This window comes from Cherax quadricarinatus, chromosome 23, assembly GCF_038502225.1.
Source record: "Cherax quadricarinatus isolate ZL_2023a chromosome 23, ASM3850222v1, whole genome shotgun sequence".
In the NCBI taxonomy this organism is placed as follows: domain Eukaryota; kingdom Metazoa; phylum Arthropoda; class Malacostraca; order Decapoda; family Parastacidae; genus Cherax; species Cherax quadricarinatus.
The window spans coordinates 10,620,027-10,636,659 of NC_091314.1; the positions used below are offsets into that span (position 1 = coordinate 10,620,027).

Consider the following 16,633-nt stretch of genomic DNA (forward strand, 5'->3'; position numbering starts at 1 on the left):
ATAATTTGAGTGTTTTTGATATTAGTATTATTTATTGTGATTTTTGTTAAATTTTAAAATCCATTATGTTGATTGCAGTGGAGGTATTGCATTCGTTTAGAAAACCTAGGAGACTTAACAGTACAGCTGAGAGAGAGACATTGGCGCATATTCAGTTTGTCTGGGACTTTAGAAACAGTACGTGGTCGAGGTGTTGTGGGACAGGAGCCAGTACTCTCCAGTCAGCAACCAGCCTTCCAGTATTCATCTCATGTTTCCCTACAGGCACCTTCTGGACACATGTGGTATGTTGGTCTTTATAATTATTGTTTTTCAAAGTGAACTCAAAGTTTTTCTGCTACTGTGGTCTAGAGGAGCACAGACACACTGATTGACAGACTAGCTCACGAATGCTGTCTGCTCATTATCTGTATCATGCACATAGCAGTAGTGGTTGTAGCAGTAATACAGTAGCTATATGGGAAGTGTCTGAAGTACCGTATTTTGACTTACTCCAAGAGCATGACTTATAATATGTTCCAAGTTTCTATGCTGATTTACTGTTAGAGAAATCACAGTACATTAAAAATACTTGTAAAATTTAGTATCATCTCTCAAAGATGTGGGGGTTGATATCATACACCAAGGATTGATATCATGTATCAAGCTATTATGAGTTGTGCTGAATTTAGAACATAGTCAAAAGAATTATTATTAATGGAAGAACTTGGACATTCTTCTATGAAAAGTATAACCTACTCAATTTGTTTTTGAGATTTTTTTTTTTAAGCATGCCAGCCATCTCCCACCAAGGTAGGGTGGCCTGAAAAAGACGGAACACCTTCATCATCACTTTACTATGTTACTATTTTATGCTGATACTAGTTTAGATGCACCTCCAAACTGAAGTATCCCCACCCCTCCTTCAGAGTGCAGGCACTATAATTCCCACCTCCAAAACTTGAGTCCAGCTGACCGGTTTCCTGAACCTTGTCATAAATGTTACCATACTCACAATTCAGCAATATGTCAAGCTATAAAAACCACTTGCCTGCACTCACTGTACACCCTCAAAGCCATCTTATTTTACTCCACCCTCTCTAAATGTCCAAACCACCTCATCAACCCCTCCTCAGCCCTTTGGATAATACTTTTAGTAACCTCACCCCTCCTAATCTCCAAGCTATAAATTTTCTGCATAATATTTACCACACATTGCCCTCAAACACAACATCTCCACTACCTCCAGCCTCCTCCTCACCGCAACATTCACAACCAATGCTTCACACCCATATAAGAGTATTTGTACCTCTATACTTTCATACATTTCTCTCTTTTTTTTTCCACCATAGATAACATTCTTTATCTCCACAGATGCCTCACTGCACCGCCTGCCTTTTTTACCCCCTTGTTAGTTCTATGGCTCACCTTGTCTTTCATAGACCCATCTGCTGACAAGTCAGCTCCCAAATATCTGAACCCATTCACTTCCTCCATATACCCTCTTTCCAATCTTCCATTACCTAAATTTTTTGTTACCGTCACCACCTTTCTCTTTCCTATGTTCACTTTTAATTTCTTTCTTTTACATAGCCCTCCCAAATTCATCTAACCCTTGCAACTTCTCTTCAGAATCTCCCAAAAGATCAAGAAAGGAGGTTTTGTATGTAAGGGGCTTAGACTTCCAGCAAGCGTGCACAATCATGTTAGGAGCGAGTTAGATAGGAACGAGTAGAGGCAAATGGATTTTATGACTTGACTTGCTGTTGGGGTGTTAGCAAAGTAACATTTATGAAGGGTTAGCTGGATTTGAGTCCTGGAGGTGGGAAGTACAGCACCTGTGCTCTGCAAAAGGGAGATATATTGCAGTTTTTTTTAACTGTAATGTAGGCACACCTCTGGCAGGACAGTGATGGAGTGAATGATGAAAGTTTTTTTTTTTTTTCAGGTCACCTTGCCTTCATGGGAAACGGCCAATGTGTTAATAAAAAAAACATTAACCACATTACCTATACTCTTTCTAACCCATCTTTCTCCCATAGCTGCTTATATCTTACCCTAACTACCTCCTCTTCTGGTTTATAAACTTTCACACCTCTCTCTCTCTCTCTCTCTATATATATATATATATATCTGTCTATCTCTATCTCTCTGTCTATATCTCTGTCTATCTCTGTCAATCTCTGTGTATCTCTCTCTCTCTTTTTTTTTTTTTTTTTTTTTTTTTTTAAACAGGGTTTGACACGGTTAAGGATCCCTAGCTTTGACAAGCTACTTACAGGTTAAGGATTCCTAACTTTATTGGCAAGCTAAGAGCTGTTACCTACATCAGCTCATTTGAAAGCACTTTTATTGTTATGAGACATACAAGTAGGGAACAGGATGAAGTTGGAGCCATCTGTGAGCCAGCATTTTCATTTGATCAACTGACTTTATCTCGTTGACATCATTATGCTGTACGAATGTGTTCCATACTCGAGTCATCCTGGGTATGTATGATCTCAGATGGAGTGATGTTCTGGAGAAGGGTACAGCCAGAGTGAAGTTGCTGCTTTCTGCCCGTCTTGTGGTATAAAAGCTTGTTTCACGCTGTCCTCGAAGTGGATCCAAGTGTGGTATTTTGACAATATTGGCCTTGTACATAACAGTAAGGCCACCCACATCCCTCCTATGTTGAAGGCTCTGCTGAAATGACAGATCTATCCAGGATGGGTCCAGGCGAGAGATGAGACGTCTTGCTCTGTTTTCTACTCTGTCAAGCAGTCGCATATGAGAGGGGGGGCAGGCAAACCAAGAAAGTGGAGCATACTCAAGGTGTGAGCGTACTTGCGCCTCGTACAGGATCTTGCAACCCCTACTGTCAAGCAGATGCGAGATACGGCGAAGTGCTGTAAGCTTCCTGGCTGCCTTGTTTGCAAGATTTACAACATGGTTCTTCATGGTTAGTTTGGAGTCAAATTTCTCCCCAAGGATATCAACTTCTTCTCCAGGTGCCAACACCCTCCCATTTATCCTTACTACTGCACCAGCATTACCATCATGGTGCCTAGAGACGATCATCATTTGCGTTTTCTCAGGTGCAAATGTTACTTGCCATCTATTTCCCCAAGCTGATATAGCTCTCAGCTGGTGATTGATGTAGCTTAGAGCAGCTGGCATTTCTTCTCTTGGATAAGTGAATGTCAGTGTACAGTCGTCTGCATATGCATGTGATTCTGGGATGAGATGAAGAAGGTTGTTGAAGTAGACATTCCATAACAATGGACCCAGCACGCTACCTTGTGGAACACTTGCCCCAATAGGATGTCTTGCTGATTCCGTTCCATTGAGAACTACACTTAGAGTTCTACCATGAAGGTAATCACTGAGGAGACATAGCGTAGAGCCTGCAATTCCCAGTGCTTGAAGTTTTGCTAAGAGGCCCTGGTGCCACACCCGGTCGAAAGCGCCAGCAATGTCCAGTGCTACCACACAGCTGACTTTGGATTCATCCAGTGACTGGTGCCACTTAGTGGAGAGGTTTAACAACAGATCAGCAGCAGAGTAACCTTTCCTGAAGCCATATTGGCGATCACAAAGTAGTGAGTGGTAGTCAGAAAACTCTGTCATTTGTCTTGAGATTATTGTCTCAAGGATCTTACCAGTGATTGACAGGAGTGACACTGGTCTGTAGTTGCTGATTTCTGCTCTGCTCTTCTTTTTGTGAACAGGGACTACATTTGCCTCTTTCCATAAAGAGGGCCATTTACACTGTACTAGGCAGTGCTGAAAGATGTGAGTTAGAGGTGCTGCTAGCTGGTCTGCACATCTCAGCAATCTTGGGCTCAACTTGTCTGGGCCCACAGCCTTTTCTTGGTCAAGCGATTTAAGAAGGAAATGCACCTCCTCCTGCCTTATTGTCACCACTGACAGTTTTGACACAGTTCTTGCAGCTAGCCAAGGAGGGTCCCTTGCTGGATCAGGAACTTGCATTTTGGTAGCAAAGTGTTCAGCAAAGAGGTCCGCCTTCTCTTGACTACTAGTAGAGGTGGTTCCATCCTGTCGATTTAGAGGTGGAATGAGTTCATCAGGCAGATAACCTTGTCTGTCCTTGACCAGGGACCACCAGGGTTTGGAGCCTACCCTACCTGATGCTAGCTTTCTTTTAAGTGTCCACCTCCCATTTAGCAATGGCCCACTTTTGAACGTCACCCATATGTCTACAGGCTTGCCTGTGCAACTTCCTGTTATAGGTGGTAGGATGTCTCTTATACCTTCGCCATGCTTTGTACTTAGCAGTAGCAGCCTCTCTACAATGAAAGCCAAACCAAGGCTGATCCGTAGGCTTCGTCACATATTGCCGGTGAGGAATGTGTTCTTGTTGTAGATTAAGGATGTGTCCAGTGAAGACTTTCACTTGGTTGTCAACATCCCCTTGGAGAAGAGCATTCCAATCAATGGTGGCGAGCTCAGAGCGAAGGGCTGGCCAATTACCTCTTTCCCATAGCCAGGTTGTGCGTGTGGACTCCTCACCTCATTCTGTTGAGATCTTAAGTATCGTAAAAACAGCCTTGTGGTCAGACGATCCAACATAGCCGAGGGGTTGACAAGTGACTATGCCTTCTGCCAGATCACTCACTACTGGGTCAAGGGAGGAGCCAGAGATGTGAGTAGATAAATCAACAAAGTTTCTCATGTCAAACACTGCAAGGTCATCTCAGTCAGTCAGTCAGTCACAGTCAGTCAGTCAGTCATAGTCAGTCAGTCAGTCACAGTCAGTCAGTCAGTCAGGCACAGTCAGTCAGTCAGTCACAGTCAGTCAGGCACAGTCAGTCAGGCACAGTCAGTCAGGCACAGTCAGTCAGGCACAGTCAGTCAGGCACAGTCAGTCAGTCACAGTCAGTCAGTCACAGTCAGTCAGTCACAGTCAGTCAGTCACAGTCAGTCAGTCACAGTCAGTCAGTCACAGTCAGTCAGTCACAGTCAGTCAGTCACAGTCAGTCAGTCAGTCACAGTCCCGTCACGTGCAGATCAGTCACTCATCAGTCACACACATCGTCTCTCTCTCCTCTCTCTACTCTCTCCTCTCTCCTCTCTCCTCCTCCTCCTCCACTCCTCCCTCCTCCCCTCCCCTCTCTCTCTCTCTCTCCCTCTCTCTCTCTCTCTCTCTCTCCCCTTTTCTCTCCCCCTCTCTCTCTCCCCCTCTCTCTCTCTCCCCCTCTCCCCTCTCCCCCTCTCTCTCCCCCTCTCTCTCTCCCCCTCTCTCCTCCCCTCTCTCCTCCCCTCTCTCCCCCTCTCTCCCCCCCCCCTCCCTCTCTCCCTCTCTCCCTCTCCCCCTCTCTCTCCCCCCTCTCTCTCTCCCCTCTCCCCTCTCTCCCCTCTCTCCCTCTCTCCCCTCTCTCCCCTCTCCCCTCTCTCTCTCCCCTCTCTCTCCCCCTCTCTCTCCCCTCCCTCTCCCCTCTCTCTCTCCCTCTCTCTCCTCTCTCTCTCCTCTCTCTCCTCTCTCTCTCCCTCTCTCTTCCCTCTCTCTCTCCTCTCTCTCTCCTTCTCTCTCTCCTCTCTCTCTCCCTCTCTCTCCCTCTCTCTCCCTCTCTCTCTCCTCTCTCTCCTCTCTCTCTCTCCTCTCTCCTCTCTCCCTTCTCTCCTCTCCTCTCCCCTCTCTCCCTCTCTCTCCCCCCTCTCTCTTCTCTCTCCCCCTCTCTCTCTCTCTCTCTCCCCCTCTCTCTCTCTCTTCCCCCTCTCTCCTCTCTCCCTCACCCCCCAAAGTAAGAAAAAATTTTATCACATGAAATATACATTTTCCTACCCCAAAGAGAAGGATCATGCTGTGAGTAGTACATGCCAATTATATTGTGCATGCTACCTCTACAAATGAAAAATAAATGACACTTACCTTTGGAAGATGCAGCAATGACTGATGAGCACTGTGTCCTAGTGCCTTTTCCTCCTGAGTACTGTGGTCCTGTTTGGCATTTTCTTCCAGAACAGGCCTTATCACACTTGTATGCCCTGATTCTTAAATCTCTCAACCAACCTTTGCTGGCTTTAAATTAACAAAATGAGCACTAGTTCAGGCATTTTCCCTGTTCACCTGGGGGTTAGTCGACTGGTGTGGGTTGCATCCTGGGAGACAAGATTAAAACCCCAAAGGAAATAAGTTAGACAGTCTTCAATGACACTGACTTTTTTTGGGTTATCCTGGGTGCAAATCCTCTGGGTTAATTGTTTCTTGGGATTCTCAATAAGCCACCCAACAACAGTGCTACAGCAGCAGCAGCTGACAGTGCTACAGCAGCGAGGGGATGCTGCAGCGGGAGCCCATGCTACAGCGGCAGCAGGCGGACTACAGCAGCAGCAGCTGGCGGTGGTACAACACGGGAGCCGGCGCGGTGCTACAGCAGCGAGGCGATGCTACGGCAGGCAGGCGGTACTACAGCGGCGGCGGCTGGCGGTGGTACACGCAGCAGCAGCGGCTGACGGGGCTACAGCAGCGCAGCGATGCTCAGCGGCAGCAGGCGATGCTACGCGGCAGCAGGCGGGGCTACAGCAGCGGCGGGTGGCGGTGGTCAACAGCGGCACGGCTGACGGTGCTCAGCAGCGGCGGCCCGCAGGCGATGCTACAGCGGCAGCAGGGGATGCTACAGCGGGGGCAGGCGATGCTACAGCGGCGGGAGACGATGCTACAGCAGCGGGGAATGGCGGTACTACAGCAACAGATGGTACTACGGCGGCGGCGGCGGCTGGCGGTGCGGTACAACAGGCCGCGGCGGCGGTCACTACGGCAGCGGCGGAGGCGATGCTACAGCGGCGGGCGATGCTACAGCGGCAGCAGGCGATGCTGCAGCGGCGGCGGGCGGTACTGCAGGCGGCGGCGGCGGCGGCTGGCGGTGGTACAGCGGCAGCGGCGGTGGCCGGTGGTACGAACTGGCGGCGGCGGCGCGGCGGTGCTGCGGCGGCAGGCGATGCTGCAGCGGCGGCAGGCGATGCTGCAGTGGCGGCGGCGATGGTACTGCAGCGGCAGCGGCTGGCGGTGGTACAGCAGCAGCAGCGGCTGACAGTGCTACGGCAGCGGCAGACAATGCTGCGGCGGCAGCGGGCGATGCTACAGCGGCAGCAGGCGATGCTACCGCAGCAGGCCGGTACTGGCAGCAGCGGCTGGCGGTGGTACACGGCAGCGGCGGCAGCTGATGGTGCTGGCAGCAGCGGCGTGACAGTGTAGTAGCAGCGGCGGCTGACGGTGGTACAGCAGCAGCGGCTGGCTGTGGTGCTACAGCAGCAGCAGATGACGGTGCAGTAGCGGCGGCAGCTGGCGGTGGTACAGCAGCAGCGGCGTGCCGCCAGTAGTAGCGATGGTTGATTGGGGTTTATTATACCAGCCTGTGCTTCCGAGAACCACGCACTCCACTTTCAGCACTTATCAGTGATGCTTTTTCTTCATCTCTATAAGTAATTCTCACCTTATTGCTGTAGGGTTGGCGCGGCTCTTAGGGTATGGTCACTTATTTTGCAGATAAAATCACCAGAAACACTGTAACCAGAAATGTTCAGGTGTATGCTTGGATGTTACCACGGAGGCTGGCTGATGAAGCAATACCGGCCAAGACATGCGTGGCTCCAGGCCGCGCAGGCGCGTCTCAGACAAACAGCGTTGGCCCGGGTTTTACGCGTCACGGCAAAATCTTAGCGATAAAATGTGGCGGTATCTTGGATTTAACGTTATATAGTAGCGGTATAGGGAGATACACTATATATATATATATATATATATATATAACATATATATATATATATATATATATATATATATATACATATGCTCTTTCTCTCTCTACATATATACACAGTGGTCCCTACTTTGTAGTTCTCGGCTGTCGTAAATTCGCAATCATAGAAACATTTTCGTATAAACATGGACTCGCTTTTCATAGGTTGACTTCGCGAAGATAAGCTAGTTAGTCAGGACTCTGCACACGGTGTGAGCAGGGAGAACCTCCTACCCAATGATCTGGCATTGTTTACCAGTGATGAAGGTCCCTCAAGTGCTCCTATGAAATATGAAACATGAACAAAGAAAAGAAATGAGTGATGAGGTATCAAATGATTAGATAAAGAAAAATTGGATATCAGGAGTGGGGAGGAGAGTATGGAAGAAATGAATATTTCAGATACTTGGGAGTTGATGTGTGTGGGATGGTTGAAGGATGAGGTTAATCCTTAGAATTGATGAGGGAAAAAAAAGGTGATGGAGTGCGTTGAGAGTATGTGTAGGTCAAAGAAACGTTATCTATGGAGGCAAGAAGGGAATGCTTGCAGAGAGTATGAAGTAGTACTAGCACTCTTATATGGATGTGAGCTTGGGTGGTAGCACGTAAAATAAAGATTGGATGTGAAAAGTGGGTTATAGTAAGCGTGTATGCACCTGGAGAAGAGAGAAGTGTAGAGGAGAGAGAGAGATTCTGGGAAATGTTGAGTGAATGCGTGGGGAGTTTTGAATCAAGTGTGAGAGTAATGGTGGTTGGGGATTTCAATGCTAAAGTGGGTAAAAATGTTATGGAGGGAGTAGTAGGTAAATTTGGGGAAAATGTAAATGGGGAGCCTTTAATTGAGCAATGTGTAGAAAGAAATTTGGTAATAAGTAATACATATTTTATGAAAAAGAGGATAAATAAATATACAAAGTATGGTGCAGCACATAATGAAAGTAGTTTGTTAGATTATGTATTGGTGGATAAAAGGTTGATGGGTAGGCTCCAGGATGTACATGTTTATAGAGGGGCAACTGATATATCAGATCATTATTTAGTTGTAGCTACAGTTAGAGTAAGAGGTAGATGGGAAAAGAGGAAGGTGGCAACAACAAGTAAGAGGGAGGTGAAAGTGTATAAACTAAGGGAGGAGGAAGTTCGGGCGAGATATAAGCGACTACTGGCAGAAAGGTGGGCTAGTGCAAAGATGAGTAGTGGGGGGAGGTTGAAGAGTGTTGGAATAGTTTTAAAAATGCAGTATTAGAATGTGGGGCAGAAGTTTGTGGTTATAGGAGGGTCGGGGCAGGAGGAAAGAGGAGTGATTTGTGGAATGAAGAAGTAAAGGGTGTGATAAAAGAGAAAAAGGTAGCTTATGAGAGGTTTTTACAAAGCAGAAGTGTTATAAGAAGAGCAGAGTATATGGAGAGTAAAAGAAATGTGAAGAGAGTGGTGAGAGAGTGCAAAAGGAGAGCAGATGATAGAGTGGGAGAGGCAATGTCAAGAAATTTTAATGAAAATAGGAAAAAATTTTGGTGGGAGTTAAACAAGTTAAGAAAGCCTAGGGAAAGTATGGATTTGTCAGTTAAAAACAGAGTAGGGGAGTTAGTAGATGGGGAGAGGGAGGTATTAGGTAGATGGCGAGAATATTTTGAGGAACTTTTAAATGTTGAGGAAGAAAGGGAGGCGGTAATTTCATGCACTGGCCAGGGAGGTATACCATCTTTTAGGAGTGAAGAAAAGCAGAATGTAAGTGTGGTGGAGGTACGTGAGGCATTACGTAGAATGAAAGGGGGTAAAGCAGCTGGAACTGATGGGATCATGACAGAAATGTTAAAAGCAGGGGGGGATATAGTGTTGGAGTGGTTGGTACTTTTGTTTAATAAATGTATGAAAGAGGGGAAGGTACCTAGGGATTGGCAGAGAGCATGTATAGTCCCTTTATATAAAGGGAAAGGGGACAAAAGAGATTGTAAAAATTATAGAGGAATAAGTTTACTGAGTATACCAGGAAAAGTATACGGTAGGGTTATAATTGAAAGAATTAGAGGTAAGACAGAATGTAGGATTGCGGATGAGCAGGGAGGCTTCAGAGTGGGTAGGGGATGTGTAGATCAAGTGTTTACATTGAAGCATATATGTGAACAGTATTTAGATAAAGGTAGGGAAGTTTTTATTGCATTTATGGATTTAGAAAAGGCACATGATAGAGTGGATAGAGGAGCAATGTGGCAGATGTTGCAAGTATATGGAATAGGTGTTAAGTTACTAAATGCTGTAAAGAGCTTTTATGAGGATAGTGAGGCTCAGGTTAGGGTGTGTAGAAGAGAGGGAGAATACTTCCCAGTAAAAGTAGGTCTTAGACAGGGATGTGTAATGTCACCATGGTTGTTTAATATATTTATAGATGGGGTTGTAAAAGAAGTAAATGCTAGGGTGTTCGGGAGAGGGGTGGGATTAAATTATGGGGAATCAAATTCAAAATAGGAATTGACACAGTTACTTTTTGCTGATGATACTGTGCTTATGGGAGATTCTAAAGAAAAATTGCAAAGGTTAGTGGACGAGTTTGAGAATGTGTGTAAAGGTAGAAAGTTGAAAGTGAACACAGAAAAGAGTAAGGTGACGAGGGTATCAAATGATTTAGATAAAGAAAAATTGGATATCAAATTGGGGAGGAGGAGTATGGAAGAAGTGAATGTTTTCAGATACTTGGGAGTTGACGTGTTCGCGGATGGATTTATGAAGGATGAGGTTAATCATAGAATTGATGAGGGAAAAAAGTCGAGTGGTGCGCTGAGGTATATGTGGAGTCAAAAAACGTTATCTATGGAGTCAAAGAAGGGAATGTATGAAAGTATAGTAGTACCAACACTCTTATATGGATGTGAAGCTTGGGTGGTAAATGCAGCAGCGAGGAGATGGTTGGAGGCAGTGATGTCCTGTCTAAGGGCAATGTGTGGTGTAAATATTATGCAGAAAATTCGGTGTGTGGAAATTAGGAGAAGGTGTGGAGTTAATAAAAGCATTAGTCAGAGGGCAGAAGAGGGGTTGTTGAGGTGGTTTGGTCATTTAGAGAGAGTGGATCAAAGTAGAATGACAAGGAAAGCATATAAATCTATAGGGGAAGGAAGGAGGGGTAGGGGTCGTCCTCGAAGGGGTTGGAAAGAGGGGGTAAAGGAGGTTTTGTGGGCGAGGGGCTTGGACTTCCAGCAAGCGTGCACGAGCGTGTTAGATAGGAGTGAATGGAGACGAATGATACTTGGGACCAGACGATCTGTTGGAGCGTGAGCAGGGTAATATTTAGTGAAGGGATTCAGGGAAACCGGTTATTTTCATATAGTCGGACTTGAGTCCTGGAAATGGGAAGTACAATGCCTGCACTTTAAAGGAGGGGTTTGGGATATTGGCAGTTTGGAGGGATATGTTGTGTATCTTTATACGTATATGCTTCTAAACTGTTGTATTCTGAGCACCTCTGCAAAAACAGTGATAATGTGTGAGTGTGGTGAAAGTGTTGAATGATGATGAAAGTATTTTATTTTGGGGGATTTTCTTTCTTTTTTGGGTCACCCTGCCTCGGTGGGAGACGACCAACTGGTTGAGAAATATATATATATATATATATATATATATATATATATATATATATATATATATATATATATATATATATATATATATATATGTAGTGTATCTTTATATGTGTATGCTTCTAGACTGTTGTATTCTGAGCACCTCTGCAAAAACAGTGATAATGTGCGAGTGTGGTGAAAGTGTTGAATGATGATGAAAGTATTTTCTTTTTGGGGATTTTCTTTCTTTTTTGGGTCACCCTGCCTCGGTGGGAGACGGCCGACTTGTTGAAAAAAAAATATATATATATATATATATATATATATATATATATATATATATATATATATATATATATATATATATATATATATATATATATATATATATACAGTGGACCCCCGCATAATGATTACCTCCGAATGCGACCAATTATGTAAGTGTATTTATGTAAGTGGGTTTGTACGTGTATGTTTGGGGGTCTGAAATGGACTAATCTACTTCACAATATTTCTTATGGGAACAAATTCGGTCAGTACTGGCACCTGAACATACTTCTGGAGTGAAAAAATATCGTTAACCGGGGGTCCACTGTATATATATATATATATATATATATATTCTCCATGGGGAAGTGGAACAGAATTCTTCCTCCGTAAGCCATGCGTGTTGTAAGAGGCGACTAAAATGCCGGGAGCAAGGGGCTAGTAACCCCTTCTCCTGTATATATTACTAAATTTGAAAGGAGAAACTTTGGTTTTTTCTTTTGGGCCACCCTGCCTCGGTGGGATACGGCCGGTGTGTTGAAAGAAGAAAGAAAGAAAGATATATATATATATATATATATATATATATATATATATATATATATATATATATATATATATATATTATATATATATATATATTATATATATATATATATTATATATATATATATTATATATATATTATATATATATATTATATATATATTATATATATATTATATATATATTATATATATATTATATATATATTATATATATATTATATATATATTATATATATATTATATATATATATATATATTCTTTCTTTCAACACACCGGCAGTATCCCACCGAGGCGGGGTGGCCCAAAAGGAAAAACGAAAGTTTCTCCTTTTACATTTAGTAATATATACAGGAGAAGGGGTTACTAGCTCCTTGCTCCCGGCATTTTAGTCGCCTCTTACAACACACATTGCTTACGGAAGAAGAATTCTGTTCCACTTCCCCATGGAGATATAAGGAAATAAACAAGAATAAGAACTAGAAAGAAAATAGAAGAAAACCCAGAAGGGTGTGTATATATGTGCTTGTACATGTATGTGTAGTGTGACCTAAGTGTAAGAAGAAGTAGCAAGACATACCTGAAATCTTGCATGTTCATGAGACACAAAAAAGGACACCAGCAATCCTACCATCATGTAAAACAATCACAGGCTTTCATTTTACACTCACTTGGCAGGACAGTAGTACCTCCCTGGGCGGTTGCTGTCTACCAACCTACTACCTACCTACCTACATACATACATACATACATACAATATATATATATATATACATATATATATATATATATATATATATATATATATATGTATGTATATAAGTATATATATATATATTAGGTTGGTAGAGAGCAACCGCCCAGGGAGGTACTACCGTTCTACCAAGTGAGTGTAAAACGAAAGCCTGTAATTGTTTTACATGATGGTAGGATTGCTGGTGTCTTTTTTTCTGTCTCATGAATATGCAAGATTTCAGGTACGTCTTGCTACTTCTACTTACACTTAGGTCACACTAAACATACATGTACAAGCATATATATACACACACCCCTCTGGGTTTTCTGCTATTTTGTTTCTAGTTCTTGTTCTTATTTATTTCCTATCTCCATGGGGAAGTGGAGCAGAATTCTTCCTCCGTAAGCCATGTGTGTTGTACGAGGCGACTTAAAATGCCGGGAGCAAGGGGCTAGTAACCCCTTCTCCTGTATAAATTACTAAATTTGAAAAGAGAAACTTTTGTTTTTCTTTTTGGGCCACCCTGCCTCAGTGGAAGATATACAGTGGACCCCCGCATAACGATCGCCTCCGAATGCGACCAATTATGTAAGTGTATTTATGTAAGTGCGTTTGTACGTGTATGTTTGGGGGTCTGAAATGGACTAATCTACTTCACAATATTCCTTATGGGAACAAATTCGGTCAGTACTGGCACCTGAACATACTTCTGGAGTGAAAAAATATCATTAACCGGGGGTCCACTGCACAGTGGACCCCCGGTTTACGATCAGCTCCCAATGCGACCAATTATGTAAGTGCATTTATATAAGTGCATTTGTATGTGTATGTTTGGGGGTCTGAAATGGACTAAGCAAATTCACAATATTCCTTATGGGAACAAATTCGGTCAGTACTGGCGCCTGAACATACTTCTGGAATGAAATAATATCGTAAACCGGGGGTTCACTGCATATATATAACTGGGGCCCTGATATTGTAATTATTTCAGGTCACTTTTTATACTTTATCTTCATATATGCTTCTGAACTGTTGTATCTGGGTGCCTCTGCAAAAAAAGTGATTATGTGTGAGTGAGGTGAAAGTGTTGAATGATGATGAAAGTATTTTCGTTTTGGGGATATTTTTTCTTTTTGGGTCACCCTGCCTAGGTGGGAGAAGGCCGACTTATTGAAACAAAATAATGTTTTTCCTGTTCTTCTAAAAGATATTCATCACTTCAAATTTGGAGTGCTCGGAAGAGGAAACCTATGACAACTTCCCTTTTGGTTTTGAGGTCAAGGTGGGAAAAGTAGTGTATAAAATCATTCTTATTGGTGGGTTTTCTGTATACGTTACATCTAAGAGTATCTCCATCCTTGATGATTAAGATATCCAGACAGGGTAAGAATATCTCTCTTTCTCTCTCTCTCTTTTCTTCTTCTGGTGTGAATTGTATGGAGGGCTCAACCATGTTAATGTAGTCTCTGAACTGAGTTAGGATGAAATGCCATGGAACAATCATAAGGATACCATCCACATATCTTTAAATGGTCCCTTGCACTAAGGGGTGGCCCCGTAGCCATTCCAATAGCCTAAATTGTATTACAAGGATCCTCTGCTACCAGCATCTTTCATTCCCACTTTGTCAGCTTTTGCCATTGTCTACCTACTTATCCTAAATTGTTTATATTCACTGGCAACATTCACCACAAACCCCTGTATGGCCTATTGCACAATAAACTTAATTTACTTTCTTCTCTTTACTCATTATCTGCCTAACTGCACCTTTGAGTTTATTTACTTTACACTGTGCATTGGTTCAAAAAATTTGCAATGTTGTAACTGCTTGAGTTTTATAGTAGCGAAACTAAGGACTGTAAACTTTTGATATAATGGACCTCTATGTAACAGACTTTTAAAATAATGAACAAAACCCATTGGGTAAAATGCCTTCTCCTGTATACATTACTGAAGTTAAAAAGAGAAACTTCCATTTTTCTTTTTAGGTCACCCTGCTTCTGTGGGGTACAGCCAGTTTGTTGAAAGAAGCACTGTAGAGTACTTAGGTACCTTTTAATACTATTATATAACATTATTCTGATTTAACAGACACTTGCCAAATCTTCCCTATTAATCTGTTATATTGAGGTTTTTACTGAAAATTATCAACAAATGCTTTCAAGTGATGTCACACCTTTTATTATAAGAAAGGATGTAATCATTGGCTACAATGACTGTTATTGTTGTAGATTCTACATGTTTTGTTTTGCCAAGAGATCATTTAATGGGTGTTAACAAATTACTGTAATTGTTTTATCCAGAAATACAGTTCTTTAATGTGTTTATAAAAGTGAATATAGTATTCACTGGAAATCTACCTGTATATGACAGACAAAAAAGCAGTACAGTATTAGGATATTTACTAGATACATTTTGTCTGCCAGCAGCTTTTCAACTTAATACAGACTCAAGAAGCAGAAGTACATATAGTAGGTAAAAGATCATGTGCCACACATTGAGGTGGGGACTACTTGACGATTCTGCCCAGTGTGAGCTTGGGTAGAACATCTGAAATCATAAAACTGCCAGAATTTTTCATGATGGTATCAGTAGCTGCAGTAAGAGAAGATTCTGAACAGCACCTGCAGCAGTCATCATGGTGATGAGTACCACAGGCATCTTTCAAGTTCATAAGATAGTTGTGGGAGTTCTAGTGCATAGTGCAGGTGACATTTAAACTCAGTGACATGAGCACAAGTATTTCCTTGTGCACTGTTCCAAAATTCAAAGTCTTCCCTAGGTATAATGTGTTGCATGCACTACAAGGTATGATGTAGATACCAGTGCTGGTTTCTCTATGGTATGTATTTCTAATAGTGATTAATTCTTAACAGTGCTGGATGTGATGTTAGCTACACTGGTTTTATTCTTGGCAAGAAGATTTGAGTTTGCCTGAAACATGGCTGACTGAAAGTGCTAAGAATCTGTCTGGTAACTGTCTTTGGTAGCATGGATGACTCTCCTCGCTATTCTTCAACAATTGTTGGTGAAGGGTGTTCGGTATCGATGTGTAGAAAAAGCCTGGTGCATGTAGTTACATTGCTCTTGAAGGAAGGCAGTGCTAAAGGTCCTATATACTCTCAAGTAGAATCCTATGATAACACCTCTCTTTGCCCTCTCATTATGGTGTAACAATTTGTAACAGGTAATTTTGGTTTGTGGGCTTCCTAAAGTGTTTAAATTCAATTTAGTGTTGTTTCAGCCAAGACATAAAAAAAAATGGGAAGGCAACCATCATGTTCAATCTTCATGGTCAAATTGATGGTCAGCTCAAGAGGTTTATTTTTATCAAGGAGTTCAGCAATATCAAGTCTCTGGGCACGCTCGCTAGGATGTCATCCACATAACCCAGTCACATGACTCCAAAGAGGATGTGTGATAAAATCCTCCTTCAGGTGCTCCACATACAGATTAGCCAGGACTACACTAAGGGATCAAGTCTAGGCCAACCCAAAAGACTGCCTGTACACAAAGATGCCAAATGAGAAGTCATTATAAATGATGCACAATTCACGTACACCAATGAAATCTTTACCTGAAAGAGGAAGGTCCAAGTAGTCAGTGATTCTTTGCTGGAGTAGAGCTATGACTCATGTAGTAAGAACCCTAGTGAGCAAAGATGTTATGTCATAACTTGGGAGTCTTGTTCTTATATTTTTGCTCTTAGTCCTTTCTAACAAATCACCCAAATGCTTCAGGCGAGCAGGACAAATCATGCCTAGGAGTTGGGAGAGGCATTTTACTAACATTCTTGCTAGTCTGTCAAG

At 42.8% G+C, this 16,633-nt stretch overlaps 2 protein-coding genes across 29 annotated transcripts in view; one reads left to right on the plus strand and one right to left on the minus strand.

Moving 5' to 3' along the window:
• LOC138853123 (polymerase delta-interacting protein 2-like) overlaps positions 1–336 on the plus strand; it is a 33,515-nt gene extending 33,179 nt beyond the window's left edge. The window contains exon 6 of the mRNA XM_070087921.1: positions 79–336. Coding sequence (XP_069944022.1) covers positions 79–321 — 243 coding nt within the window. The 3' untranslated portion in view covers positions 322–336. The remainder of the gene's footprint in view (positions 1–78) is intronic.
• The window catches only part of LOC128685599 (protein bric-a-brac 1-like), a 518,998-nt gene that overhangs the window by 426,992 nt on the left and 75,373 nt on the right, over positions 1–16,633 (minus strand). The window lies entirely within an intron of this gene.